The following is a 27,484-nucleotide window of genomic DNA, read 5'->3' on the forward strand; positions in this document are numbered from 1 at the left end:
TCAGCAAAGTAAGGAAGGTGTCGTCAACAGTGTTACCAAATGGCATTTACACAGCATCGGTGAATAGGTCATTGTTAAGTTTGGATTCTTCTAGGTCCATTTGGCTCTTGCTCTTGGTCCAACCTTAGTCCAAATATGGACAGAATAGCTGAAAAGAGGTGAGGTGAGAGTGGCTGCCCTTGACATCAAGACACTATTTGACCAAGTGTGGCATCAAGGACCCCTGGCAAAATTTAAGTCAATGGGAATCAAGAGGAAGTCTCTAAACTGATTGGAATTATGTCTAGCACAAAGGAAGATGGTTGTGGTCGTTAGAGCCAATCATCTCAGCCCCTTGACATTTCTGCAGGAGTGCCTCAGAGTAGTGATCTGGGGTTAACCATCTTTGGCTGCTTCATCAATGATCTTCTCTCCAGGTTCACTGATGATGAACCACTTGCAACCCCTCAGATGCTGAAGCAGTCCGTGTCCATATGCAACACCTGGACAACATTCAGGCTTGGGCTGATAAGTGGCAAATAACATTCACGTCATACAAGTGCCAGGCAATGATCACTTCCAACAAGAGAGAATCTACCATCTCCCATTGACAGTCAATGACATTACCATCACTGAATCCCCCACTATCAATATCCTGGGGATCACCATTGAACAGAAATTGACCAGCCGTATAAGTAATGTGGCTACAAGAGCAGGTCAGGGTTGGGGAATCATGCAGAGAGTAACTTACTTCCTGACTCTCCAAAGCCTTTCCACTGTCTACAAATCAGGACTGTGATGGAATACTCTCCACTTGCCTCGATGAGTGCAGCTCCAATAATATTCAAGAAGCTTGACAACATCCAGGATAAAACAGCCCACTTGATTGGTACTCCAGCGACTACTTTAAATATTTACTCTCTCCATTACACAGTGACAGCACTGTGTACCATCTACAAGATGCCCTGCAGCAACTTGCGAAGCCTCCTTTGACAGCACCTGCCAAACCTACAACCTTTATCATCTAGAAGGGCATGGCAAGCAGACGCATGGGAACACCACCACCTGCATGTTTCCCTCCAATCCACAGACCATCCTGACTTGGAACTACATAGAAATATAGAAAATAGGAGCAGGAGTAGGCCATTCGGCCCTTCGAGCCTGCTCCGCCATTCATTATGATCATGGCTGATCATCCAACTCAGTAGCCTACTCCCGCTTTCTCCCCATATCCTTTGATCCTTTTCGCTCCAAGAGCTATATCTAACTCCTTCTTAAAAACATACAATGTTTTGGCCTCAACTACTTTCTATGGGAGCGAATTCCACAGGCTCACCACTCTCTGGGTGAAGAAATTTCTCCTCATCTCAGTCCTAAATGGTCTACCCCACATCCTCAGACTATGACCCCTGGTTCTGGACTCCCCCACCATCGGGAACATCCTTCCTATATCTACCCTGTCTAGTCCTGTTAGAATTTTATACGTTTCTATGAGATCCCCCCTCATTCTTCTGAACTCCAGTGAATATAATCCTAACTGATTCAATCTCTCCTCATATGTCAGTCCCGCCATCCCAGGAATCAGTCTGGTAAACCTTCGCTGAAATCCCTCTATAGCAAGAACATCCTTCCTCAGATAAGGAAACCAAAACTGCACACAATATTCCCAGGTGTGGTCTCACCAAGGCCCTGTATAATTGCAGCAGGACATCCCTGTTCCTGTACTCGAATCCTCTCGCTATGAAGGCCAACATACCATTTGCCTTCTTTACAGCCTGCTGCACCTGCATGCTTACCTTCAGCGACTGGTATACGAGGACACCCAGGTCTCTTGCACATTCCCCTCTCTCAATTTATAGCCATTCAGATAATAATTTGCCTTCCTGTTTTTGCTACCAAAGTGAATAACCTCACATTTATCCACATTATACTGCATCTACCATGCATTTGCCCACTCACTCAGCTTGTCCAAATCACACTGCATCCTCCTCACAGCTCACCCTCCCATCCAGCTTTGTGTCATCTGCAAATTTGGAGATATTACATTTAGTTCCCTTATCTAAATCATTCCTGATCCCTGCGGTACCCCACTAGTCACTGCCTGCCATTCGGAAAAAGACCCGTTTATTCCTACTCTTTGTTTCCTGCCTGCCAACCAGTTTTCTATCCATCTCAATACACCGCCCCCAATCCCATGTGTTTTAATTTTACACACTAATCTCATATGTGGGGCTTCGTCGAAAGCCTTCTTGAATGTCCAAATAAACCACATCCACTGGCTCCCCCTCATCAACTCTACTAGTTACATCCTCAAAAAATTCCAGCGGATTTGTCAAGCATGATTTCCCTTTCGTAAATCCATGCTGACTCTGTTCGATTCTGCCACTGTTTTCCAAGTGCTCAGCTATTAAATCTTTTATAATGGACTCTAGAATTTTTCATACCACCGACGTCAGGCTGACTGGTCTATAATTCCCTGTTTTCTCTCTACCTCCCTTTTTAAATAGTGGGGTTACATTAGCTACCCTCCAATCTGTAGGAACTGTTCCAGAGTCTATAGGTCTTAAGGCCACTTCCTTAAGTACTCTGTGATGTAGATTATCAGGCCCTGGGGATTTATCGGCCTTCAATCCCATCAATTTCCCCCACACCATTTCCCTACTAATACTGACTAATACTAATATTGTTATTCTGTCACTGTCGCTGGATCAAAATCCTGGAACTTCCTTCCTAACAATGCTGTGAGCGTACCTACACCAGATGTATAGCAAAAGTTCAAAAAGGTATCTCACCACCACCTTCTCGAGGGCAAGTAGGGATGGGCAAAAAATGTTGTCCTTGCCAGCAATGCCCACATCCGATGAAAGAATAAAAAATAAACACAGGCAGCAAACAGAACAGGAAAATTATGACATCAATTAGTGTTCATAGTTGATTTGATACCCATCCTAGGCCCTATCTTAATTTGCACAGCTGATCATGCTGTAAATGAAGTGAAGGACCACCACTGCCCACCAGCATTATTTAAACGAATCATGAACCTCTCATAACCTAGTTGCTGCACTTTTCTTGGGCTGCTGGTGCAATTGTAAATATTTTTGGAGCTTTCTTATTCCTGACTATAATTTAATTCATCTATAGGAGTGGTCTAGCTGGTGTTGAAGTGCTTTTTGCTGACCTAAAAGCTTCTGTTGCATAAAGTTGCTTCCAGACATGGATGGTCTGGCAGAACTTCTTCTATGAATAGAACATGGCTATGAAATTTAAGGGAGGTCATGCAGATCAGGACAAACTGCTAGAAGAGGGAAGAGGTGAAGAGGCAGAAGGGTTCCAACAGGAATCCCTATCTGTTGAAACTCTTAGAGCAATTTGCTTACCTCAACTTCAGCAAGGGCCAATGCAGGGGATGTCTTTGTTTCACTAAAGAGGTTGTGACTGAAATCTATACCAACGGCTGCAGCCACAACTCAAAGCAGGGCAAGGATCACATTGCCTGTGGCTATCAAGGTGACTGTTGCTCTTAATTTTTATGTGTCCGGCTCCTTCCAGGCTCCTGCTGGGAACAAAACCAGCATTTCACAGGCTGCAGTGCGCTGTTGTACAAGGGAGGTCACTGAGGCTCTCAATACACAGAGAGACAGCTTCATCTCATTCCCTCTTGACTGAGACAAACAGGTGGAAACTTTCAATGGTTTGCAGACTTCCCCATGGTGCAGGATATGCAGGCTGCACATAAATTGGCTTGCATGTGCCTCTTATAAACTTAGTCATTTTCATGAACCAAATGTGATTCCACTCCCTTTGCCTGAGCTCCATGTGATCAAATAATTCATGAGAATGACCAGTAATGTCAACTGCACCTCCCCATCCACCAACAGCCTTTAATTCAATTTTATGAACTCAATCATGACATACTGCTCATGAAAATGAGCTAATCAAACTTGTGTAATTCCATAGTGTCTGCCTTCCATGTGCTTCTGCCTACCCTGGTGTTCCTACAAGGTGCTTCCTCAGTGGCCACAGTATAGCTGGTTGAAAGTGACTTTCAATGGAGGAGACATCAGGTGGCCTTGGAGGGTAACTTCGAGTTGCTCAGGGCCAAGGTGGACTGGCTTCAGACTGTACTATCTTGGCCTTTGCTGCTGACTGGCTGACAGGCAGCAGCAAGGGCACTAGTGGAGTGGCAGGGAAGGCAGTAGGAATGCTGTCATCCTGAGAGACAATTGGAGGTTTGTACTCCATGAAGCCACTGTCACTCCCCAGGGGCAGTTTCTCAACAATCCTAGAGTGAGAGTGTTGTGCTGTCTTTGGAGTCCCCTTGAACAGTGGCATCCAAGGCCAAGGTGGTAGCAGTTTGAGCTCCATTTACAGTAGTTATACTTTTGATGGAAGCTGTTTGTGCTGTAATGGAAGCTGCAACATCAGCTGTCACACAATCCATCATGATGGGTATCACAACTGTGATGATGGTGGTGATTACCTATTCAGCCCCGGAAAGGGTGAGTCCAATGAATTGGACTCCACAATCTTCCTTGACAGTGTGTGCAAACTTTCTGGCAGAATCTCCAGTGCACTAAGCATTTGGTTATGTACACCCTTCTTCTGAAGCCTGGCCTATTGAAGTCCTCATCACTCAGCAGCAGAGCTAGTGTGCAACCTCACGCTCTAGCAAGCTGGCACTTACGCCATCCTTTTCTTCGGCCCTGGTACTTGCACGCTTGTGCCCAGTATCTCACCATGTGCAGATCCTTCCTCTATCTTAGCCTCTAAATGATGCACAGGATCAGTCTCTGGACTAGTAGGTATGAGTGTAGGAATAAATGCCAGCATATCTTCTTTTTCAATGTTTGCTTTCTCTTCCTTTACTGGCTGGTAAGGTTTCAGATCTTGGGTACCTGAAATGACAAAGGGACAAGTGTTGAGTTGTGTTGAGAGGAGAGGAGAAAGTAAAAAATGCACAATTACATCATCTGAAACTTGTGAGCGAGAAGGCATTATGGGACAAAGGATAAGTGGAATGAGAGAAGGAGTAGGTACAAAAGATGCCTTTATCATTAATCCCTCTTGCCCTGCCAGTGCCTACAGGCCCAGTGATGCCCCTTCCCATGATGGCCAGCATGGAGTCTTCTCCATGGGCAGGTATGTTTTCCCTCCTCTGGTTGTTTGCCCCTGTCTGAAGTTAAATGCCAGCTTCTCATGCAAGAAAGAGAGAAGTGTGTCGGTGAGTGTCCTGCAATATGTTTGGATGATGTGGTTGTCATGGCGAATAGCTACTAGTTTGTGAGCTGTGAGTTTTGCATACAAGGTTGCAATCATGCTAAGAACATGAGGCTGAGGTAAACCATATTAATTAAAATGTGTTGAATACTGGTTGATAAGAAATTGTTGGTATATGGGTGATGGGGATATTGTGAATTGAGCGATAAATGAGGTTAATGGTGCAGTTTGTATAAAATGTAATTTGAAGATTGAAACCACCATTTTTGTCAATACATGTCAGGTCGTTAAACTTCTTCCTGCAGAGCATCCATTTTCTTGGAGCAATGCACCTGGCATTGACCTCTGCCCTTACTTGCTCCTACTGCCTCCCGTGCATATGTCTGGAGGGCCTTCAGCTCTCCTACAAACGCAGGATGCCTCTCATTTCCATCTATTCCACTAAGACATCCGGTGTATGTCTGAAAACCTTGGGTGCTTCATGTTCAGCAATTTCTCAAAGTGTTATAGCCCAGATTGACATTTGAAAAAACTCCCATCCTTCTTGCAGTCACAATCCACCACCCCTTTCAGAGATGCAAGCTGCTTTTAAGCAATGCTAACCATTTGTAATGACAAGCCCCTGCTGAGGTTGCAGCCAGTACACAGCACAAGGAGCACTAGATTAACACAGCCATCATTCAAAAGCGCAGGCAGCACCAATTTACCGTTCTGCCTGCAATGCAATCAACAAGCTTGGTTTAATCTTGAATCATCCCTACACGTGTTTTTTAGGGGTTAGAAAATTTCTCCCTCCATCTACTTCACTGATATGAAGCTCGTGTCTTAAAGCAATTCATAGGATGAACCGCCTTCTATAATTTCAACCCTACATTGTTTTGCAGCAATATGAAAAACGTATTTTTGCCAAGAGAAATTATTTTTTCTAAAAAACTATGGGATTTTTACAGTTTTTTCCAATAAATATCCTGTTGGGATATAAACAATATTAGATTTGATAGAATATCTCATAATTTCTGTAGTATGAAGGTCTGGCACAGAAAGGGTTAATGTGGGGCTGGGTACAGTGCTGCCCACAGTGCGATGTAAAGGAACACATCACCCAAGTCTAGGGTGCAGTCTTGTACTGGACAGAGACATGTGTAGAGGCAAGCATGGGCCCAGCTCCTACCTTAGACCTTATACACTATATATGTATATAGTTACTAGTAGTTAACTATTGTGTTGCTTCTGTCGGGCTGCTTTGCTCAGCGAACACGATTGCACGCCTATCTATCAGTGAGTGAGTTAGTAAAGAAGATACTGCAGATGCAGAGACCAATGTAAGATGAAGAACATGCTGTTTATTAACACAAGTAACAGAGCACTAACACATGTCTGCTTCTCAAACCAGACCCAGTTCTAAACTACTGATTAACATTGTAGCCCATGCTACACAGCAATTGGATAATGCAATCATGTGGTCAATCTGCTCACATTCTCTTAAAGGTGTATTGTACTTCAGATTACCACATTAACAAACGCTTACCGTTAAACTATACAAGACTCAGGACCTCTTCCTGAGACCTACCGAGCTACACACATCTTACAACAATTTCAAGTTCCTACAGAAATTTAGATTTGTCAGTACGTGTAACCCACATTTCTATTGTATAAGGGCAGACAACATATATAAGTAGTGAAAGGTCAAGGCCATAGTTTGTGGTTTTTCCTTATTTTTTCCCCTATCTTTGCAAGGCAATAATCCATGCTAGGCGACAGCTCTCCTCCTGCCCATGTTTATTGCATAGCATAAAAAAACAACTGTTGTACAGAGGTGGCAGCAGAATTCCCTGATGGTGAACTCTCAGATGGCACATGTTCCCTTTTCTATGGAACTGGTTGTGCTTCAAATGTGAATTCATGAACCTTAGTCAGGGAAGGAGCATAGTGAGTATTTTTTGTTTATTAGATCACAACACCACAATGTTGTGATGAGGGAAGGCATAACGTTGTCTGATGACAGGAAAACAGTTTTAAAGAAACAAAACGCCACAGTCTGTGGGTTGAACAAAAATAAACTGGATGTAAAAGTCTACACTTGCCCTTAAATTAGAATGAATTTTTTTAGCTCACTCTTTGTGTGTAAAGGTGGATTGGACAGTTTCTTCTTTCCTTTCCCCTTCTCAATTGACTTTCCTTCACTTTATAATGACTAAAGAGGTTTCAGTCTGAACTGAACAACTACACTTTTGTTCATTCTTGATACAGATTTAGAATCCGAAATCGATGAGACTTTTGAAATAAACCAGTCGATTGCAGGAGTCCATCACTCAAGAACAATAACATACATTTCAGGTAATGCTATAAACTGTACATATGTTTGAGGTTTCATTTCCTTTCAGTGTGATTCGTGAAACATCAGACTGATACTTAGTTTTATTTATAGCCACTACTGAATCTTTTTTTAATTTCTGGGACCAGCCAGACAAAAGTTGTTCTGAAAAATAAATCTAGCTGGTCTGGAAGCTTTAGTGTACTGGATTATTGCCCATTTTCAGATGGTTTCTGAGTGGGTGGGAGTGGGATATTTGGGAAAACAACATTCTGCTTGCTCTAAAGCTCCACTGCTGCTTCTGGGAGTTTTGTCCAAAGTGATGGCGGACATCAAATATGTCCACCTGCTTTTGAGCAGGTGTATGCAGATTATGGGCTTATGATGAGAATACATTAAACCACTTATTTCCTGTTATTCTTAACATAGCAATTCTGGATATCAGGACTGTCTTTGCATTCCTGGCATCCAGTAATACTAAGGCAGTTGGGACAGGAGGTTATTTAAGCATCATATTATCTAATTTAATTGGTCAAATCAGAGGTTTAAAGTTACATTAATGAAAATTATGTAATTTTAAAAATGATCACCTAATAGAAATATTTATAAACCAAACCATCAGATGTAAAATAAACTCTCCCTTATCTTAACTGTTACAGGTCCTCTGCACATTTGCATAATTGCATATTTACATAAATGTGCATTGTTGTATCAAATTTAATACATTTTGAATATATTAATTTATTGAAGATATGTACAGAACTCTATTCAATTCTGCAACAGAGAAACCAGCCCCAGATTATGGAGCTGAAAAGCAGGGGAAAAGTAATGTCAAACTGTGAAGTCAGATTTACAGTGGTTTCAGCCTCCAGACTTCCCAACCAATTCTTCCTGCTTCTCTGCTAGTCAGCCTACCCACAAACCTGACTGCACCAAGCTTTATATAGTTTGTGGTACTGAGCATTCAAAACTTACTTACACACATTGACATAATGATCACATAAACAATTATACTCAAGGGAGCTTTACTTTAATATCTTCTGTCATAAACATTTAAAACTGTAATGGTTTCCTGTATTGTGGGCCTTCACCCCTCATCTTTGGTTGTTCAATAATAATATACAGGTGCTCAATAATAGATCAGTTTACATTAGAGACTACTAACATTTTACCGAGCAACAGTGAACACTAGAGATATGTTTTAATACATAATGAACACATGCTGAAGAAGCTCTTAATTATAGGTGGGAAATATATAATGGACTAATTATTAAAGCTATCTCTTTGAATAAAGTGTCTTTCCTGAAGTGAGTTTTGTTTGTTAATTGATAAATGAAGAGTATTATTCATTACTACTACATATGTTATTTATAATAATAGTATCAATCGTTGGACCCATATTTGGAGTGATAATACTTGTTCTGATTACTTGGATTGCAAGGAAATTAACTGGAAAAGCAACATCATCAGGTAAGCAAGTGAAGCTCTATAAAAGAGAAATGTACTGATATATTTTATAAAATATTCCTAAATATTAACAGTTTAAGTTGTACTCCTTAGCCACTAATGTGTCAGTAGTCACTTCTTGCTCCTGTGAGTTTTGCCTTAAAGTTATAGGTAAAGGTAGTTAGAGAATATATATTTCACTTAGAAATCTTCTTAAAGTGACACCATAAGGAAGAAGTCCAAACACATCTTCTTGCATTTGTACTTTTCTGGGATAGAATGTGATTAATTTTTGTGTTAAGTGAGGTTTGACATTTCAATGAAGCATAATGGAATGGTTCCATTTTACACACCATCAGAGAAGATTTCTCAATGAAACCAAAATCACAATTAATATAATAGAAATAATTTTCAATTTTGTTATCTATAGTGAAGAGCAAAAGTCCTTGTACCAGCATTATACATTCCCAGGTCAAAATTCTTGCTATGCTTTGCCAACAAAGAGGAAATATTTCCTCTGTTTTTAATATAGTAAATCATAGTGAATGATCACCAATGTTTTAACAACTGTAAACATTGCCTCTGATCACTATCTCTAACAAAATCTGGTCTCTTTCTAATGTTTTTGTGAAAAAAACATACAAAACCTTCCTCTTTTGTTTATGATGTTGCTTATAGAAAAAAAAACATAAGACATCTGCCCCCAGTTGACTTTAACCTTAACCTCAGATTGGTTAATCCCATCCACCACTTTAAATATTCACTTTACACCCCATCCACCACCTTAAACATTCTCTTCCACCACTTGGACTAATTTTCCTCTGTGACTTAAAGTAAATAAAATCCCCTCAATCAATATGACAGTAAAATGGCAATAAGAGATTTTAAGTGTGAAATAAGATAGGGAAATTCATATTGGTAAGTGAAAAGATTGATGTTTTTACAATGGATGAAAATCCATTGACAACAGTGAAAATGAAAGAATGGGTGTGCATCCAACACTAAAATCACAATTATACCGGCACTGTTTATTTACATTCCAGGAGTTCTTTATCCATGTGCCAGCTTCCAAACTTTATGCTGCTAAATGTTGGCTGCTTTATCCCTTTGGCAGACTCACAGACCCAGAAAAGGTCTAATTGTCTACCTTCTGGAATATGGACCTAGTTCATGGATTCTGGTCTCCAAAATCTGAGCTTAAACAGCAACAGTATTAAATCAACTAAAACATATCCAGTCAATGCTATCTTATTGGTGGCATTGTAAAATAGATCTTCAGAAGCATCCAGTAAACATTGGGTTATAAATTTAAGCAGATTATTTTGACTCTTCAGAACATTGGCAGGGCTACATTACAAATAGGTGAAGTAATGATCGGCTTTGGGACAGATTTTCCTCTTTTGCATTTGAGCATTAAATAAGTGCCTGAATGGAACATATGGAAGAGAATCATGTAGGTAGGATCATACACCTGTAACAGAGTGAACCTAATCTTTCTCTGTGTGCTTCTCCCAGGCAATACTTAACACCTAAGTTCAAAATGGAAAATTGTTGTTCCTTTTCTTCAAGAGGATGTAAATGTATTGAAAAGGATTCAGAGAAAAATTATTTAACATTTTTTTGGGTGGCCTATGTTCTAAATTATATCAATAAACTGACTTAACTAAGTTTAGTTTTGTGGAATTTGGGAAACAGCCTGATGTAAGTCTTTGCAATGATGAAAGCAATGCATAATATCGATTTAAGTGTTCTTTTTAAGTTTAACTGTGATGAAACTAAAGTACATAAATACAAACTAGTCAACTCTTACCGGAGGCTAAAGATTCAGCTGTTGTTTGTCCAAGGTGGTAGACTGATGCATGTAATAAAGTTTCATCAAAGCCAGTTAGTGCCAAACCAAAATTAATTCATTTCAAAAATGTAGGCTAATTATCTGAATAGTGAAGGGATGGAAGTTACAAGGATCAGATTAGACCTAGTTGATTAAATGTGAAATAGTAAAAGGGCAAAACAATATTATCTGAAGGAAATTTGCTGTTTTGGCTTCTTGAAAATTTTGCACGTATTTAGTCACCTTTTAGGAAAATTAAATAAATTAAGAGTGGCCTATGTCTTAGAAATGTTCTCATGTTTTTAAATGTTCTGATCATATTGGGGATGGATTGGGCTTGGTTGGTAATGCAAAACAAGTATCAGTGAGTAGGCTGCCCATTTTCCACACCTCCCTCAATTTTCTTTTTCATTGAATGCAATGATATGTTAGCTATCTATAAAATGTGCATTGTACTACAGGTGAGGGGTAACCTTCACAATGTATTTAGTTATGACCTGTTCTTTTATATTGTGCTGGTAATATACTAGTTTTGTTTTTTTCTTAAAAGGAAATAGAACTTCACTGTCAATCCAGACCACAACTTATCCAATTTATGGCAATTGGAATAACTCAAGGTATGTGGTAAATATTTTGTTTTATAACATGATTTTATAACTGGACGTTGGAAAGAGATTACTGTAAATCAAAAGTCAGAAGGACAATGTGAATTAGTTGGTTTGGGCATCACGGTAGTGAAGTACATGTCTAAAGAACCTCCAGAGTGTACAGATCAATAATAGATATTATTGCAAATTTACAATTCCTGTTACAATGCCTCAAAGAATTCAATTTAATTTTACATGGAAATAAAAGAGACAAAATTAAAGTATTGGCTGTGCAATTATTGTGAGTCAGGAGGATTTTCCAATGGGATGAATGTGTTATTTATTCACTGTCCTGCCAATGCCTTTTTATATTATACTTTCATTACAGGAAGCCATTTATGTGGAATTTTTGGCCTGATGTTTATTCTACTCTCCACTTAGTTCAGAATAAAAATGAGCACTTAGGGCAATAAGGATAATTTCGATAGTATTTCTGTAAGTCTAAGTGTTCATATAAATATTCAGAATATCAATAATAAGCTGATGACCCTGGACTAAAAAAAACTCACAATTATTTATGTAACTTTTTTCATATTCGCAAACTTAACCCTGCAAAAATAGTGGAATTGGTACCCTAATTTACTTAGAATTAAATATTTATAACAGGGCATCAGATGAATCCTTAATCTCCTCATTTTAACACTTCATCAAAAAACCATTTGGATTTTACCACCCCGTCTAGGCCAAAAAGAGAATGATGGCAAAATTTGGCTCACTGAATTGCTTTACATCCATCAGTTGGAATAATATTAATATTTCCATTATCTCCAATTTAGATATGTACAAGTTAGTAAGTAATTGAAGTCAGACCATAAAGTCATGAACTAACATTTCTTTGCTAGTGCATTATAATCTCAATTAACAATACTTAAAGCCTTCAAAATTAAAATATGTAAATCATTTGGCAGGTATAGTTAACTGACAGAATAAATAATGGAGATTACAATAGTAGTTCAGCGACACCATAGCAATTCAGCATTAACTGATTATTGCTGATTATAAACTGACACTGAACTCAGTATCCAAGAATAATATAAATCAGTGAGATTAGTTCATCAATGGACTCCTCACGTTGCTGATGGGTTGAAAGCTTAGATAGGGAGTCTATTGGACATCCTAATGGGGAGAAGGGTGCAGACCTGATGGGAGACATCAGCAGCAGTGGATTAAAAGAGAGATAGAGCAGAAGAAGGATGCAAACCTGACTGGAGGCAACAGCAGCAGTGGTGGGACCCGCTCAAGTTTTAAAAAGTGACAGAAAAAAAAGTCAAATTGTAACATCGCAGAAAGGCTGTGATATGATTGGCTGAGTGTTTTATCTTTGCATCTCTATCTCTAAAGTTAGGGAGTTAATATAAGGAGCTGAGAAATTAAAGTTTTTTTCGATAATAAGGGTTAAGGAAAAAATATTTAAATGAACTTACATATTTTAAGCAGAAGAGGAGTGAATAGTTGGTGAGTCTTTCTTTTTAAATAATAGGTTTTATTATCTAATACATATAGGAATGAGAAGGCAGCTCTGACCTCTCGAGTGCACATCCTGTTCCATGTGGGAACTCTGGGACTCTTCCCATGTCCGCAATAACCATTTATACAGGGAATGTCATCAGCTGCAGCAGCTTGAGCTCTGGGTGTCAGTGATACAGCAGCCCCTGGCATCACTGAGGAACATCCATGAGGTTGAGAGCTTCATGGTCATTCCGCAGCTTTGGAGGAGGGAGCAAGGAGAGAGGGAATGGGTGACTACCAGAAAGTTAAGAAGAAACAGGCAGGTAGTGCAGGAATTCCCTGAGTGCATCTCACTCTCCAACCAGTAGTCAGTTCTAAATACTGATAAGAGTGATGGGTCACTTGGGGAGTGCAGCCAGAGCCAAGCCCACGGCACCATGGCTGGTTCAACAGTACAGCATATACAAAAAAGACTGGAAGAGCAATAGTAATATGAGATTAAATAGTTCGGTGAACAGACAGGCATTGCTGCGACTCCGATGTGAATCCAGGATGGTATGTTGCCTCCCTGGTGCCAGGGTCAAGAATGTCACTGAACAGTTGCAGAGCACTCTGAGGGGATGAGGGTGAACAGCCAGTAGTCATGGTCCACATCAGTACCAATTGCATAGGTAGAAAGAGGAATGTGGTCCTGCAGTCAGAATTTAGGCAGTTAGATAGGAAATTAGCAAGCAGGACCTCCGGATTACTCATAGTTCTATGTGCAAGTGAGTGTAGAAATAAGAGGATAAAGCAGATGAATGTGTCACTGGAAAGCTGTTGCAGGAGGGAGAACTTTAGATTCCTGGGACATTGGGACCAGTCCTGGGGGAGATGCGACCTGTACAGGCCAGACGGGTTGCACCTAAACAGAGCAGTCTCTAAATTCCTTGTGGGGCAATTTGCTAGTGCTATTGGGGAGGGTTTAGACTAACCTGGTAGGGGTGTGGGAACCAGGTGGTAATACAGAAATGAATACCAAGGTAGACAGAAAACTGGGAGAGGAAATTAGCACGAGAGTAACAAATAATAAGATAGTAGGTGAGTGCAGCCTAAGGGGAAACGTAAAGTCTAAACTGGGGTTATTGTGTATAAAGGTGATTGCACAGAGTGTGGTACATAAGGTTGGTGAGTTGCAGGTCCAAATAGACGTGTGGAAATAAGATGTTGTGGTGATAACAAAGACCTGGCTCAAAGAAGGGCAGGACTGGATATTAAATATTTCTGGATACAAGGTGTTCAGGATATGTAGGAGAGGAAGCAAATGGCGATGGGTGTCAATATTGATTTAGGAGGACATTGTAGTGCTGAAGAGAGAGAATGTCCTAGAGGAGAAAATGACAGAATATAATTGGATAGAGCTAAGGCACAAAAAAGTTGCAATGACATTGCTCAGTGTAGTCTATAGGCCACCATCTAGTGGGAAAGATGTAGAGAAACAAATTTTAAAGGAAATTATAGAGAGGTGTAAGAATTATAAAGTAGTTATAATGGGGGGCTTCAATTATCTGAATATAGACTGGGATAGTAGTCATATAAAGGGCAGGAAGGGGCAGGAGTTCCTAGAGTGTGTTCAGGAGAGTTTTCGAAAGCAGTATATTTCCTGTCTAATGAGAAAGGGTGCATTGCTAGACCTGGTTCTTGGGAATGAGTTGGGCCAAGTAGATCAAGTGTCAATAATAGAACATTTAGGGGACAGTGATCATTGTTCATAAGATTTAAGTTGGCTATGGAAAAGATCAAGGAACAATGCAGGGTAAGAATAATTAATGGGGGAAAGCCAACGTCAAATGGGGTAAGAAAGGGTGTGACCCAGATAAATTGAAATCAAAAGTTGGCAGGCAAAACTACAACTGAACAATGGGCTACTTTTAAAGGGATAGTTTGTGCATACTCGTGGTATATTGCCACAAAGGGGAAAAGTAGGGCAAACAAATCTAGAGTTTCCTGGATGACAGAAGAGATAGCAATTAAAACAAAGAAAAAAAAGTGTGCTATGACAGATGTCAGGTGGATAATATAACCGAGAACCTGGCTGAGTATAGAAGGTTCAGAGGAGAATTGAAAATGTGAATAAAAGGAGGAATGGGGCTGACTGGGGACCAATAAGGAGATTAATGCCTAGAGGTAGGGGGCATGATTGAGGGGGTGTTCAGACACTTAAGATGATAAGGCACCAGGACTGAATGAGACGCATCCAAGGGTGCAAAGGGAAGCGAGAGAAGAAATTGTGGAGGCACTGGCCATAATTTTCCAACTTTTCTTAGACTCAGGGGTGGTGCCAGAGGACTGGAGAATTGCAAATGTTACACTCTTGTACAAAAAAAGGGTGTAAAGATAAGCTCAGCAACCACAGGCCAGTCAGTTTAACCTCAGTGGTGGGGAAACTTCGAGAAACAATAATTTGGGACAAAATTAATAATCATTTAGGCAAATATGGGGTTAATTAAGGAAAGCCAACACGAATTTTAATGAGCCAACCATGTGCTTATGACAGATGTCAGGAAGATAATACAACTGAGAACCAGGCTGAATATAGAATTAACTTGCATTAGCTTTTTGATGTGGTAACAGAGAGGGTTGATGATGGTGATACTGTTGATGCTGTGTACATGGGTTTCTAAAAGGTATCTGATAAAGTGTCACACAACAGATTTATGAACAAAGTTACAGCTCATGCAATAAAAGGGACTGTAGCAATATCGATATGAAATTGGCAGAATGACAGAAAACAGAATCATGGCTACCGGTCGTTTTTCAGACTGGAAAAAAAAATTATAGTGGAGTTCCTCAGGGGTCAGTTAGGACCCCTGCTATTCCCATTATAGATGAATGACCTAGACCTTGCTGTACAGGGCACAATTTCAAAACTTGAGGACAATACAAAATTTGGAAGCATTGTGAGCTGTGAGGAGGATAATGGAGAACTTCAAAAGGATATAGACAGGGTGGTGCAATGGGCAAACAAGTAGCAAATGAAGTTCAATGTGGAGATGCGTGAAGTGCTATATTTTGGTAGAAAAAATGCAGGGAGGCAATATAAAATAAGGGGTACAATTGTAAAAGGGCTGCAGGAGCAGAGGAACTGGGTGCATATGTACATAAATCATTGAAGGTGGCAGGTCAGGTTGAGAGAGCAGTTAATAAAGTGTGCATCATCCTAGGCTTTATAAATAGGGGCATGAAATACAAAAGCAAGGAAGTTATGTTAAACCAGTATAAAATACTGGTTCCGCCTCAGGTGGAGTATTGTGTCCAGTTCTGGGTGCCACGCTTTAGGAAGGATGTGAAGGCATTAGAGGGGGGTGCATAAAAGATTTTCTATATCATTTATTCGTCCATGGAATTTGGGCATCATGAGCAAGGCCAGCATTTATTGCCCATCACTAATTGTCCTTGAGAAGGTGGTGGTGAGCTGCCTGTTTGAACTGCTGTAGTCCATGTGTTTTCGGAACATCCACAATGCTGTTAGGGAGGGAGTTCCAGTATTTAGAACCAGCGACAGTGAAAGAATGGTGACATATTTCCAAGTCAGGATGGTGTGTGATTTGGTGGGGAAGCTTGTAGGTGGTGGTGTCCCCTTACACCTGCTGCCCTTTTACTTATAGGTGGTAGAGGTCACGTGTATGGAAGGTGCTGTCAAAGGAACAGTGGTGAGCGTCTGCAGTGCATCTTGTAGATAGTACGCACTGCTGCCACTGTGCATCAGTGGTGGAGGGGGTGAATGATATGGTCATGAATGGGGTGCCAATCGAGTGGGCTGCTTTGTCTTGGTTGGTGTCGAGCTTCTCGAGCATTGTTGAAGCTGCAATCATCCAGGCAAGTGGCGAGTATTCCATTCCATTTCCTGACTTGTGCCTTGTAGATGGTGGACAGGCTTTGGGGAGTCAGGAGGTAAGTTACTCGTCGCAGGATTCCTAGCCTCTAACCTGCTCTGGTAGCCACAAGGCAGAATTTTCACCTCGGCGGGCGTGTGCCCGACCCACTCAAGTGTGAAATGACACGAGATGACGGGCGAGCGTCCCGATATCAACGCACAGTCGCATGATATTTCAGTCGGCGGGCATGCGCAGGAATTGGCAGCACGCCCGCCGACAATTAGAAGGCCTATTGAAACCTCATCCACGGGCAGGATGAGGTTTCCAGAATCAAATAAAAATAAAATTATTTTTAAAAAGTTTAATTTATAACATGTCCCTACTCGTAACAAAGTCACATGAGGGGATATGTTTCATAACATTTTTAAAATCTTTATTTCTAATTTTTAAAACCCTTTATCTCCCTGAGGCAGCTCTGTGCCTCAGAGAGATTTTCAAGCACTCACTTACGGGCATACATGAAGTTCCCTGCTCGCCCTTCTCTGCCCCCCCCACCCCCTGCACAGGCAGTGCTCAGTGCTGCCGCACGTGCCTCATGCTAGGTGAGCCTTAATTGGCCCACCAATGTGAAATCGCGGTCCGGCCCTGATCGTGGGCAGCGGTAGGCTTCCTGACTGCCCCCGCCAGCCCCTGCCAAGCCCGCCCAACAAGGGTAAAATTTTGTCCATAGTATTTATATGGCTGGCCCAGTTCAGTTTCTGATCAATGGTCAAACCCAGGATGTTGATAGTGGAGGATTCAGCAATGGTGATGCCATTGAATGACAAGGTGAGATATTTAGATTCTCTCTTGTTGGAGATGGTCTTGCCTGGCAATTGTGTGGCACAAATATATTTGCCACTCATCAGCCCAAGCCGGAATGTTGCCCAGGTCTTGCTGCATATGAACACAGACTGCTTCAGAATCTGAGGAGTCACGAATGGTGCTGAACATTGTTCAATCATCAGCGAACATCCCCACTTTTGACCTCGGAATGCAGAGAAGATCATTGATGGAGTAGCTGAAAATAGCGGGGCCTAGGACACTACCCTCAGGATCTCCTGCAGCAATGTCCTGGGACTGAGATGATTGACCTCCAACAACCATAATCATTTTCCTATGTGCTAGCTATGATGCCAACTATTCATGAGATTGGTTCTAGAGATGAGGAACTTCAGTTATATAGATAGATTAGAGATGTTGGGACGGTTCTCCTTGGAGAAGACAAGGTTGAGAGGAGATTTGATAGACGTATTCAAAATCATGGGAGGTCTAGACAGAGTAGATAGAGAGAAATTGTTTCCATTGGTGCAATGTTTGAGATTTAAGGTGATTGGCAAAAGAAGCAATGGCATCATGAGGAAAATCTTTTTTATGCAGCAAGTGGTTAGGATCTGGAATGTGCTGCCTGATAGCGTGATGGTGGCAAGTTCAATTGAAGCATTCTAGAAGGAATTGGATTATTATCTGAAAAGGGAGAATGTGCAAGACTACAGGGAGAAGGTGGGAGAGTGGTTCTAGGTGAATTGTTCCTTCAGAGAGCCAAAACAGACACAAAAGTCTGAATGGCCTTCTTCTGTGCTGTGGCCGTTCTATAATTCTATGATTCTATCCTAAAAGATCAATCAGTTTCGCATACTACTGATATACTCATAGCTTTATTTATGATTCCAGGAACTCATACAATCTGATTTAACTAACTCTGTGTAATGGAATTGGTAGTCTCTTCTGCGTTTGGAATAGGGTTAGGCTCCTGGGACTCAAAAATGATAATCCTTTCTCTGTGGATGTGATATCTGTTATCTCCTGTGAGCTCTGTTCCTGCCTGATCCATCTTACATGCTGGTAATTGTATTTGGTCTGCTTGATTCAAATCTCACATCCTTTCGTCCAAGAGGAACTTCTTGCACATGTGAATGATTCACTAAATATCTGTATTTGGTTTGTATAGCCATAAATCTCTTGTAATTTCTCTCTCTCTCCCTCCCTCTGTCGCTCATAGCTTCCCCTACCCTCTTTAAAAATAAGAGTTAGTTTTCCCAGAGCTGAATTTTTACTGTCCACTGTGCTGACAGTGGGGGGCAGTAGTGCGTGAGGAATCCAGAGGATTCAGAAGTGCATTGGTCAGTGACATTTTAATGTTGCCACTGCATTTGCATCTCATTTCCAGATTTTCCAACCAATTGGCACAGTAGGCATGATGCCAACTGCCTCCGTCTATTTCAGCTCAACTATTTAAAGGAATCCTGCTAGGATAAACCTTAAAGGATTGTACAGGTGTTTAAACAAAGCAAGAACCTACAGCAAATCATTGCAATGCAGCACTTTGCTTCACCGTTGAATCTCTAGAAGTGATGTTCTGGGCTGTAAGGCTCCACAGAAAGATTCTGTTCCCTGCCAACAGGAGGAAGAAGTTTGTCATACTGAACAAGAAAGTATAGTTTGGAATTACTGAAGATTGCAGGAGGTGTTTCCAATTCCAATCTTTTTTTGCTTTCATGTCTATCTCTGACTCTTCCCATCTTTTCCTTGGGTTGCTGTCTCCATTTCTGGAGATAGACTATCAACCAATATTCACTAAAAACCCAATAACTCCCACAGCTACGTCAACCAAACTTCCTCATATGTGGCTTCCTCTAAGGACTCTATTCCATTCTCCCAGTTTCTCCATCTCCAACACATCTGTTCCAGCAAATGCAACCTTCCATACTAGTTGCTGATATGTCTTCTTTCCCCAACTCAAGACTCCCCTCACCAACGCCCCCCCAAACTCCTGGTTGACAGGGACCTCGACCGTGTCCACTCTATTTCATGCACTTATGCCCTCATCTCTTCCCCTCATGTTTTGACTGGGCACTTTATAGTCTTCTGGATTTAACATTAAGTTCAACAATTTTAGATTGGAAACCTCTGTCCCCATTTTGTTTATTTTTCTTTGCCAGTTTGATTTTTGCTCTCGTTTCTCCTTTTTTTTTCACATTGTATTCAGGATCCTGCCATTAGCATCTCCTCTAGACACATCTTTTGTTTCTTTACTTGTCTCATTCTACTATCTTTAACCTTGCACCAGGAAATCTTTTGTCTTTTAAATCTTTCCTGACTTCCACCCTATCAGATACTTTCCCTTTTGTTGTTCTTCTTACCTTCCTCCATTTCACTTGCTCAATTAATATTACATTTCTACCTTTCCCAGTTCTGGTCAACAACCCGAGACTGAAACCTTGGTCAGAATTTATGCCTTCCTTGGGAGTGAGCTGTATGGTGGTGGGGGTAGGGGGGACCTGTAAAATCAGCTGGGAAGATGTGAAGTGGAGAGCCCAGTGCCTTCTGCACTACCCCCCAACCCCCTCCTTCCCCACGCCAATTAAGTGACAGGTGGGGGGGGAGGGGGGGGGGGATGGGCACGCCATGTGGCGAGGCCGCCAGCTATATCCTGGGGCCATGCGCTGGGCTTGAAGGGGGGCCCAGATGATTTGCTGGAAGACACCCCCATCCTCCACACCAACCATCTCCCCCCATCTCCCTCCTCTAAATGGGGCTTCCTGACTGGTCCCGATGATTCCGTCCCAGTCACCTCTTTTCTGGGCCTCAGTCAATGTTGCTGCTCTGGAACCTGCTGCAGTCCCAGGAGGGCCGCCTCACTCTATGACGCTGCTGGGACTGATGGGCTACTGGCCACCTGATTGGTCAGTAGCTTTTGGAGGCGGGCTCTTCATCTTCAAAGACACAGGAACCCCAATGGCAGGCTGCAGACTGCCTGTTGGCCATTTATTTCTGTCAGGGCTCCTGGAAATGGTTGTTGTGGAGTTGCCTCCAATTTTTCTTCTAGTGGCTGGGGCCACAACTATTCAATTAAGAAAAGTAGATAAAATGAGAAAATTGACAGTGAGAAAATTTCTAATGTAAACAAAAATAATAGGAGTTTATCTATATTATCAAGTTCACCTTGTCATTAAGGCTAGAACAAATATAGTCAACATAGCACATTTCCAAGATGTGAGTGTCTTACATTTTGATGAGCTGAAAGTCAGAGTGATTATTCATGGTTCATCATTTAGTGTGGAGTATGATTTGTACGCTGATCTACATGTTGGGGGATTTTTCTCAAGAGGCTCTTTTTACCTACTCAGAATAGGGTTTAAATAGTTTTAAATTTGTGGCTATTCTCTCTGCTTCAGCCTAAATCAGTTCCTTAGATTTGAATTTTCATTTTTTGTTTATTATTGTACTACAGTGTTATTAGCTTAGCTGTTCCTGTGAAAGGTTGTGCTTTGAATGTGAAACATGTCTGAGGCAGACATTCTCCCTTTTCATGTTTAACATAGCAGATGTATCCCTTAGTTTGTACCTTGAGGGGTCTTTTAGCTTTGCCAACATAATGTGCCACTTTGAAAAGAGCTGATGTAAATACTGCTTTGTTCTCCTGTGGAGCAGGTCCTTTGAGTAGCTAAGAACATTCTGAAATCTGAAGCCACAGGAAAAACAACAAATTCCAGTGTTACGCTTGTTAAGATGTTTGCTTAGTCTGTTGGGGATTCACTGAATCTATGGCTGGACTGAATGTGCTATCTGCATTGTTCCTTTGAATGTTCAGAAAGGGCTCAGTTCCAGTGCCTTTATACTACCTTGATAAGTATCATAAATTAGTCTCATGCTAGTTCTTATATGCTGTGATTTCTCTTTGGTTGCTGTTGTCCTGCTGTCTGTTTTGTTTCAGGAGACTGGCATCCATGAGGCAGCTCCCTGCAATTGGATGACAAAATCTGGCTTCCTTGGGCAGAATTCTCCCAACAGGGACTAAGTCCCATGGTGGGGGCAGGGATGAGGAGTGTTTCCCACCGCGGAGGCCAATGGGAATTCCTATGGTATCGCGCGACGCTGGCCTGATTAATTAAGCAGCCGGGGTTTCCCGATGAATTGCGCGATGGGAAGGGCTGGATGGCACAGGCCCACCGTCATGTCCGGGCATCATATTTAAAAGGCGCTGGACGTCAATTTACCGACAAGGCCCATAGAGCTGGCAGGAACAAGACAGGGACCTCTTGCTCCTAAGTTCAGTGACTCATCCCTGGGCGTCCTCCTCGACTAGGTGGAGGCCAGGAGCGACATCTTGTATCCGGCTGAATGGGGGAGGAGGGGGGGGAGGCCGAGCAGGGGGGCCAACCCTGCATGGGCGCAGGATACTGCTGCTGTCAGTGCCAGGGTATTCAGCGTAAATCAGCCACCCAATGCTGGAAGAGAATGAACGACCTCAACCGCTCAGCAAGGGTATGTAAGCATCAGCTGCTCACAGTTACCATAACGAATGAATGTCAGGGACCACGGGCCTCAGTGGCAATGTTAAGGAGATGCCTCATACCCCAATGCAGCCTATGCACTCTGTAGGTGGATTGACCACTGGTGCCTCCTTCAACCTTCCACACAAAGAGAGCTCACAAGTTGCCTGGAAGAGGGAGGTGGGGCAGGAGGTGGGAAGGGTCTTAGGTGAAGAGGGCACCAGCAAGCTCCGCAGATCACATGCCCCTCTGAGCCCTTATTCTTATGTGTATGGGCTCACTCTGGAGGGTGCTAGCCCATAAGCCTCCTGGGCAACATGCAAGTGCATTAATGAAATGCCACACAATCCAGTCGGTTATCTGTAAGACTGGAAATATGGAAAGAAGCATGCAAATTCTATGTAAAAATTGATGCTAAATACAATTCCTCAGCCACATCTTCTCTCTTCTCTTTGAGCAGGATGAGTTAAGCCATAACCAGCGAGAGAGGGAGAAGACGGGAGGGGGCTAGGCCACACTTCAACTAAGTGACTGAGTTCGAGGAGAGGGCTGCCCAGGTGGCAAGGCTGGACCATGACCAGGCCATTGGAAAAGGGGAGATTGGAGTTGGGCCTCCAACCCTTAAGGATATATGAAGGTAATAGAAATCTCAGGTCCAAGGGTGTTGGAGGCAGCTCATGTGTCACTTGCTATCTCATCTGCCACCAGGAAGAGGGCAAGGCCTGAGCCAGAAGGAGACGACCTTTCTCTCTTCAGCGCAAGCCCAAGCCTGGAGAGGACTGAGGAGATAACTCAGGGGACATGTGTTACTGTAGCAGCATCACAGCAGACACTTGCACCCTCCACCAGCCCAGAGACACACATCTCGGTGGGTATTAGCTCTAGAGTAGGAAGGGTCTCACAACCTGGTGGTCACCGTATGGACACATGTCAGCAGCAGGAGGAGGCAGGACCAGCTGAGCTCACCAGTATTCGGAGTGCTGGGGAAGAGGCACCTGTGAGGTCCGAGTCTGTTAACCAGCCTCTGGAAGTGGCCTTCCAATGGACGGTGGACAGTCAGCAAGAGGCAGGGGGGCATCAGGCAGAAGCGTTGGAGGACCTCAGCGGGGTGGCACACGAGTTGGAGGAGTCTATCCGCCTGCTGGGGAGGATGGTGAATACCATGGAGATTCTGGTCCATCAGGTTCTGCCGGAGCTGCACATCGACCTGCACTCTGGCTCGGTAGCCATGGGGGAGCTTCTGCAGTTAGTACACGAGAGGGAGACAGGGCACCGTGACATCCCTCCAGGTGCTCCTTCCATTCAAGGAGTCAGGCAGGGTCTTCAGGCACCCAAAGGGAGGATGGGCAGCTGCTGGACACCCCTGCGACATCCACTGAGGTATCTCAGATGTTGTCCAGCCCTTCTGAATCCCCTTTGCCTGTGACCCCTTCAACCTCATCCTCTGTCACCCCAGAGGGAGCAGCTGACCCACAGCAGGACAGTCAAAGTAAGTGGGGGCCCTCCAGTCCTCAGCTCTCCAGAGGACAACCGCCAAGCGCATCCACAGCAACAGGGCTAAATGGTCAGCACGCTGCCTCCACCCCTACTGCAGATGTCGGGGGAGCGCTTAGAAGAAGTGGCAGGGAAAAGAAAGTTCAGAAATATTAAATCACAACTGGTTGCACTGGTGGCAAATTGAATATCACAATATGAAACCTTTGCAAATATAATCAATTTCACTTTAATGGTGCCTACTGTCTTGCTTAGCTTAGTGTTACCTCCTCACCCTTCCTTCCTACAGATACCCCATCCCCTGGAATGAAGCTTCTGTAGGAAGCCAACAATATGTACCAGGGTCCTTGTGAGCCATATGCAAGCACTCTCCCACACACACTGAGCCTTTATCCTTCAAACCGTTAAGTGTCCCTGGACCCTAGCATTGGAAACACTACACGCTGGGGTTCCCTTTCAGTTGTCCAGTTGAGATGACCTGATCTCCGCCCACCCCTGATGACCCAAACCCCGTGCAGCATCTCGAGATCTCCATCACACGGCTCTGCATAGTTGCTTGTAGCCTTGCAATGGTGATAGTCACATTTTCCTGCACTCCAAAACTTTCTCCCCTCCTCCAGCTACCCACACCCTATCCCACAGAAGCATTGACCACCCCACCCGGTATTACTTTCGACCTCCCACCGTTATCTTTCAACCCTCTCCCAACACCTTTGGCAATGCCCAGACAAATGTCAAAGCCCTCTTCCTCCCCGAGAATCCCACCCACCGTTAGCATTGACTTGCCCGTCCTTATGTCCACCCCTCCAGGGTCCATGTGTATCTCCATTTCCCCACTAACTACCCTCGGCGTCCCTTCACCGTCTTCGCACCCTCACCCTTTCACCCTACCAGCTTCCTCTGTCCCCTGTAACCCTCACCCTTCCTTCCTACCATAAGGACCCTCAGTTTTCACCCCAGGAGTCCAGCATCGTGTCCACTGACTCCTTCCTATGAACCCCTACACACCTCAATAACCACCCCCGCCATGGTCCTTCAGAACTCAAGACACCCCCATGCATCTTAACAGCTGCTGAAGACGCCCCCCCCCATCCCGGCTGCAACCAAAAACCCACCAAGGGCCTTCCCACTCTCTATTCCATTCCACCTGATGCCTTGAAAGATCCCTCTGATACCTTCTTTCCCCAGTACCCCTGCTCGCCCATGCAGCCCCTAGGCCTGAATCCCCCGCACCACCTCTTCATTCCCCTTCCACCCTTCTTTCAATGCTCTCTCCCCAACAGACCCTCACTGCCCAACAGTTCCTCCTGCTGCTTTCCACCTGCAGCTGGATGAATCGATCCTTTGGCAAAGTCCCTGGGCAAAGGTCTGGACCTTTGGCGAAGTTTCTGGGTCGAGAACTCCCACCTCCTGGATACTGCTTTGTGGAGAAGTTCCACGGTGGTTGAAGCTCCACCCACCCAGTACTGCATGTGGTGCTCCAGGGTCTGGATGCTGGAGGCCTCCGCCTTCTCTTCTGATCTCCACGAGCTGCCCAAGGCCTACTTAAGGTAAGTGCCGAGATTTTTGCACCATGTTGGTCCAGACTTATCATTTTCCCCCTGGCATGGCATTTGATCAGGCTTGGGAGGGGTGATTTTGGCTGGGCCTTCATCTGCATCCCATTAGCGGGATTCAAATCGGTTTCACGCCAGCCTCTGGTAGGAATTGCAACCCAACATGGTGGGCAGTAGTGAAAGATCTCGCTGTCATCCCAAATCAGCGTGGAACTGTTTTTGGACCTCCCACTGAATTCCACCCCTCCCCCTGCCTGCCATTGAACCCGCCGATGGGGGCATGGGAGAATTCCACTCCTTGTCCCAGCAACAGGAATATAAGCTGGTGAAAACGTTGGTCCAATTTTCTAGCCACCAGATAACAGAGCCTGGTTTAGTGGTGTGAACATGGGCAGCCAACTCATGGATCCTGGTCTTCCAGAATTTGATCTAAATGAGTTTAAGTACAAAGGCAACTTTGCAGAGTTCTTATTGGTTTATCACAAATGGTAAGTGTTTGGACTATGGTTCCTGAAGTGTGCCATCACTAGAGTTTTCCTCACATCATTTCTTGGTGTGTTGCAGACTAATTGACAGAAATTAATTGCTATTGTTAGTCAACAATTCATTGTATCATAGGAAGCAGCTAAACGAGCCTTGGTCTTTTATCAGTTAATGATTCCTATGTTCCTCCTATTGCTGCCTCCCTTCCTGTTTGTCTTCCACTCCAGGCCTGTTTCTAAAGCCTACCTTGTCATTGCACCACTTTGCAATCTTCATTCTTTTCCATATAGTTCTTTCGCTGTGCATCATGCTAATCCTTATGTTGCTGTGGTGCCACATTAGCTGCCAGTTCCCCTCTGTAATTGCCCCAGTGTGCTCATGCCAAAAACATTTTTTTGAGGTTTTGAATATTTTTTACCTGTTGCTCCCCATAGAGTTTGCAGGATCAGCTGTTTGCGGAAAATGGCAGGTGGTTTGTGGAGGTGGTGTGTGGAAGAGTGATTGGGTGATCAGGAGAAAGATTGCTGGCACCGAGAAAAGGCCGTGGTAGCAGTGTGAATATAAGGGTGGGGGTTGGTGGTGGAGGGGGGTGTTGCAAGAGCCTCATGGCTGAAGTGGGAGGACAGGAGGTCATCCAACTTTTCTTGTGGGGTCCAGAGAAAAACCCCTGCTGCTCCTGACCACACAAAGTAAAATTTTTTACATACCTTAGATGGCCTTAGTAACTTCCAACAAGAGCAATTTACAGAATTTATAGCATCTTTAACCCAATGAAACATCTCAGAGTATTATAAATCAAAATTAGACACTGATCCACATAAAACCATATTAGTGCAGATGGTCAGAAGCTTGCTCAAAGAGGTAGATTTAAGGATTGTCTTAGGAAGGTAGACAGTCAGAGAGGTTTAAGGCCTAGGCAGTTGGAGGCACAGCCACCATTGGTGGAGCAATTAAAATCAGGCACACACAAGAAGTCAGAATTAGATGAATGCAGATATCTCAGAAGTTTGGGGGTGATGGAGAAAGCTACAGAGATAAAGAGGTTGTGGAGCAATATGAAAGCAAGGATAAGAATTTTTAAATCAAGACTTTGCTTGACCAGGAACTAATAAAGGTCCACAAGTAGAGGGGTGTTAGGTGAACAGGACTTGGTGCGAGTAACGGCATGGGCAGCATAGCTTTGGATGACCTCAAGTTTAGGGAGAGTAGAATGAGGAGGGAGGCCAAGGGTGCATTTGTCAAGACTAGAGGCAACAAAGGCATGATAAAGGGTTTTAGCAGCAAATGAGCTGAGGCAGGGGCAAATTCAAGGAATGTTATAGATGTGTAAATAGGCAGGCTTAGGAATGGTGCAGGAATGTGATCAGAAGCTCAGCTTGCAGTTGAAAATGGCACCAAGGTTGTAAACAGTTTTGTTTAGCTTTAGACTATTGCCCGGGAGAGGGATGTAGTCAGTAGCTAGGGAGTGGAGTTCGTAGCAGGGACTAAAGACAATGTTCAATATTTAATTGGAGAAAATTTCTGCTCATCCAGTACTGGAGATTGGATAAATGATCTGATAATTTAGTAACAGTGAAGGAGTCTAGCGAATTGGTGGTGAGATAGAGTTGTCAAGCTCCTGGCTCACCTCCCACTTTCCACCCTCTCTAAGCTTCAGGTCATCCATAACTCTATTGCCCCGTCCTAACTCACACCAAGTCTTGTACACCTATCACTCATATGCTGGTTGATCTACATTGGCTCCCAGTCAAGCAACATCCTGATTTTCAAATTTTCATCCTTATTTTCAAATCTCTTCAAGGCCTCACCTGTCCCTATCTCTGTAATCTACTCCAACCCTGATACTCTGAGGGAGAGAGCTGGAGAACATAAAGGAGGTTAATATCTATCAATGTC

General features: G+C 43.2%; 1 protein-coding gene across 2 annotated transcripts in view; it reads left to right on the plus strand.

Moving 5' to 3' along the window:
* LOC144691947 (uncharacterized) overlaps positions 1–27,484 on the plus strand; it is a 76,313-nt gene that overhangs the window by 42,988 nt on the left and 5,841 nt on the right. The window contains exons 3-5 of one of the 2 annotated variants that reach the window (XM_078560512.1): positions 7,447–7,533; positions 8,891–8,980; positions 11,338–11,404. In XM_078560512.1, the coding sequence (XP_078416638.1) occupies positions 7,447–7,533; positions 8,891–8,980; positions 11,338–11,404 (244 nt within the window). The remainder of the gene's footprint in view (positions 1–7,446; positions 7,534–8,890; positions 8,981–11,337; positions 11,405–27,484) is intronic. The other variant, XM_078560511.1, reaches the window with a different exon arrangement.

Source organism: Cetorhinus maximus, chromosome 16, assembly GCF_964194155.1.
Source record: "Cetorhinus maximus chromosome 16, sCetMax3.hap1.1, whole genome shotgun sequence".
Taxonomy (NCBI): domain Eukaryota; kingdom Metazoa; phylum Chordata; class Chondrichthyes; order Lamniformes; family Cetorhinidae; genus Cetorhinus; species Cetorhinus maximus.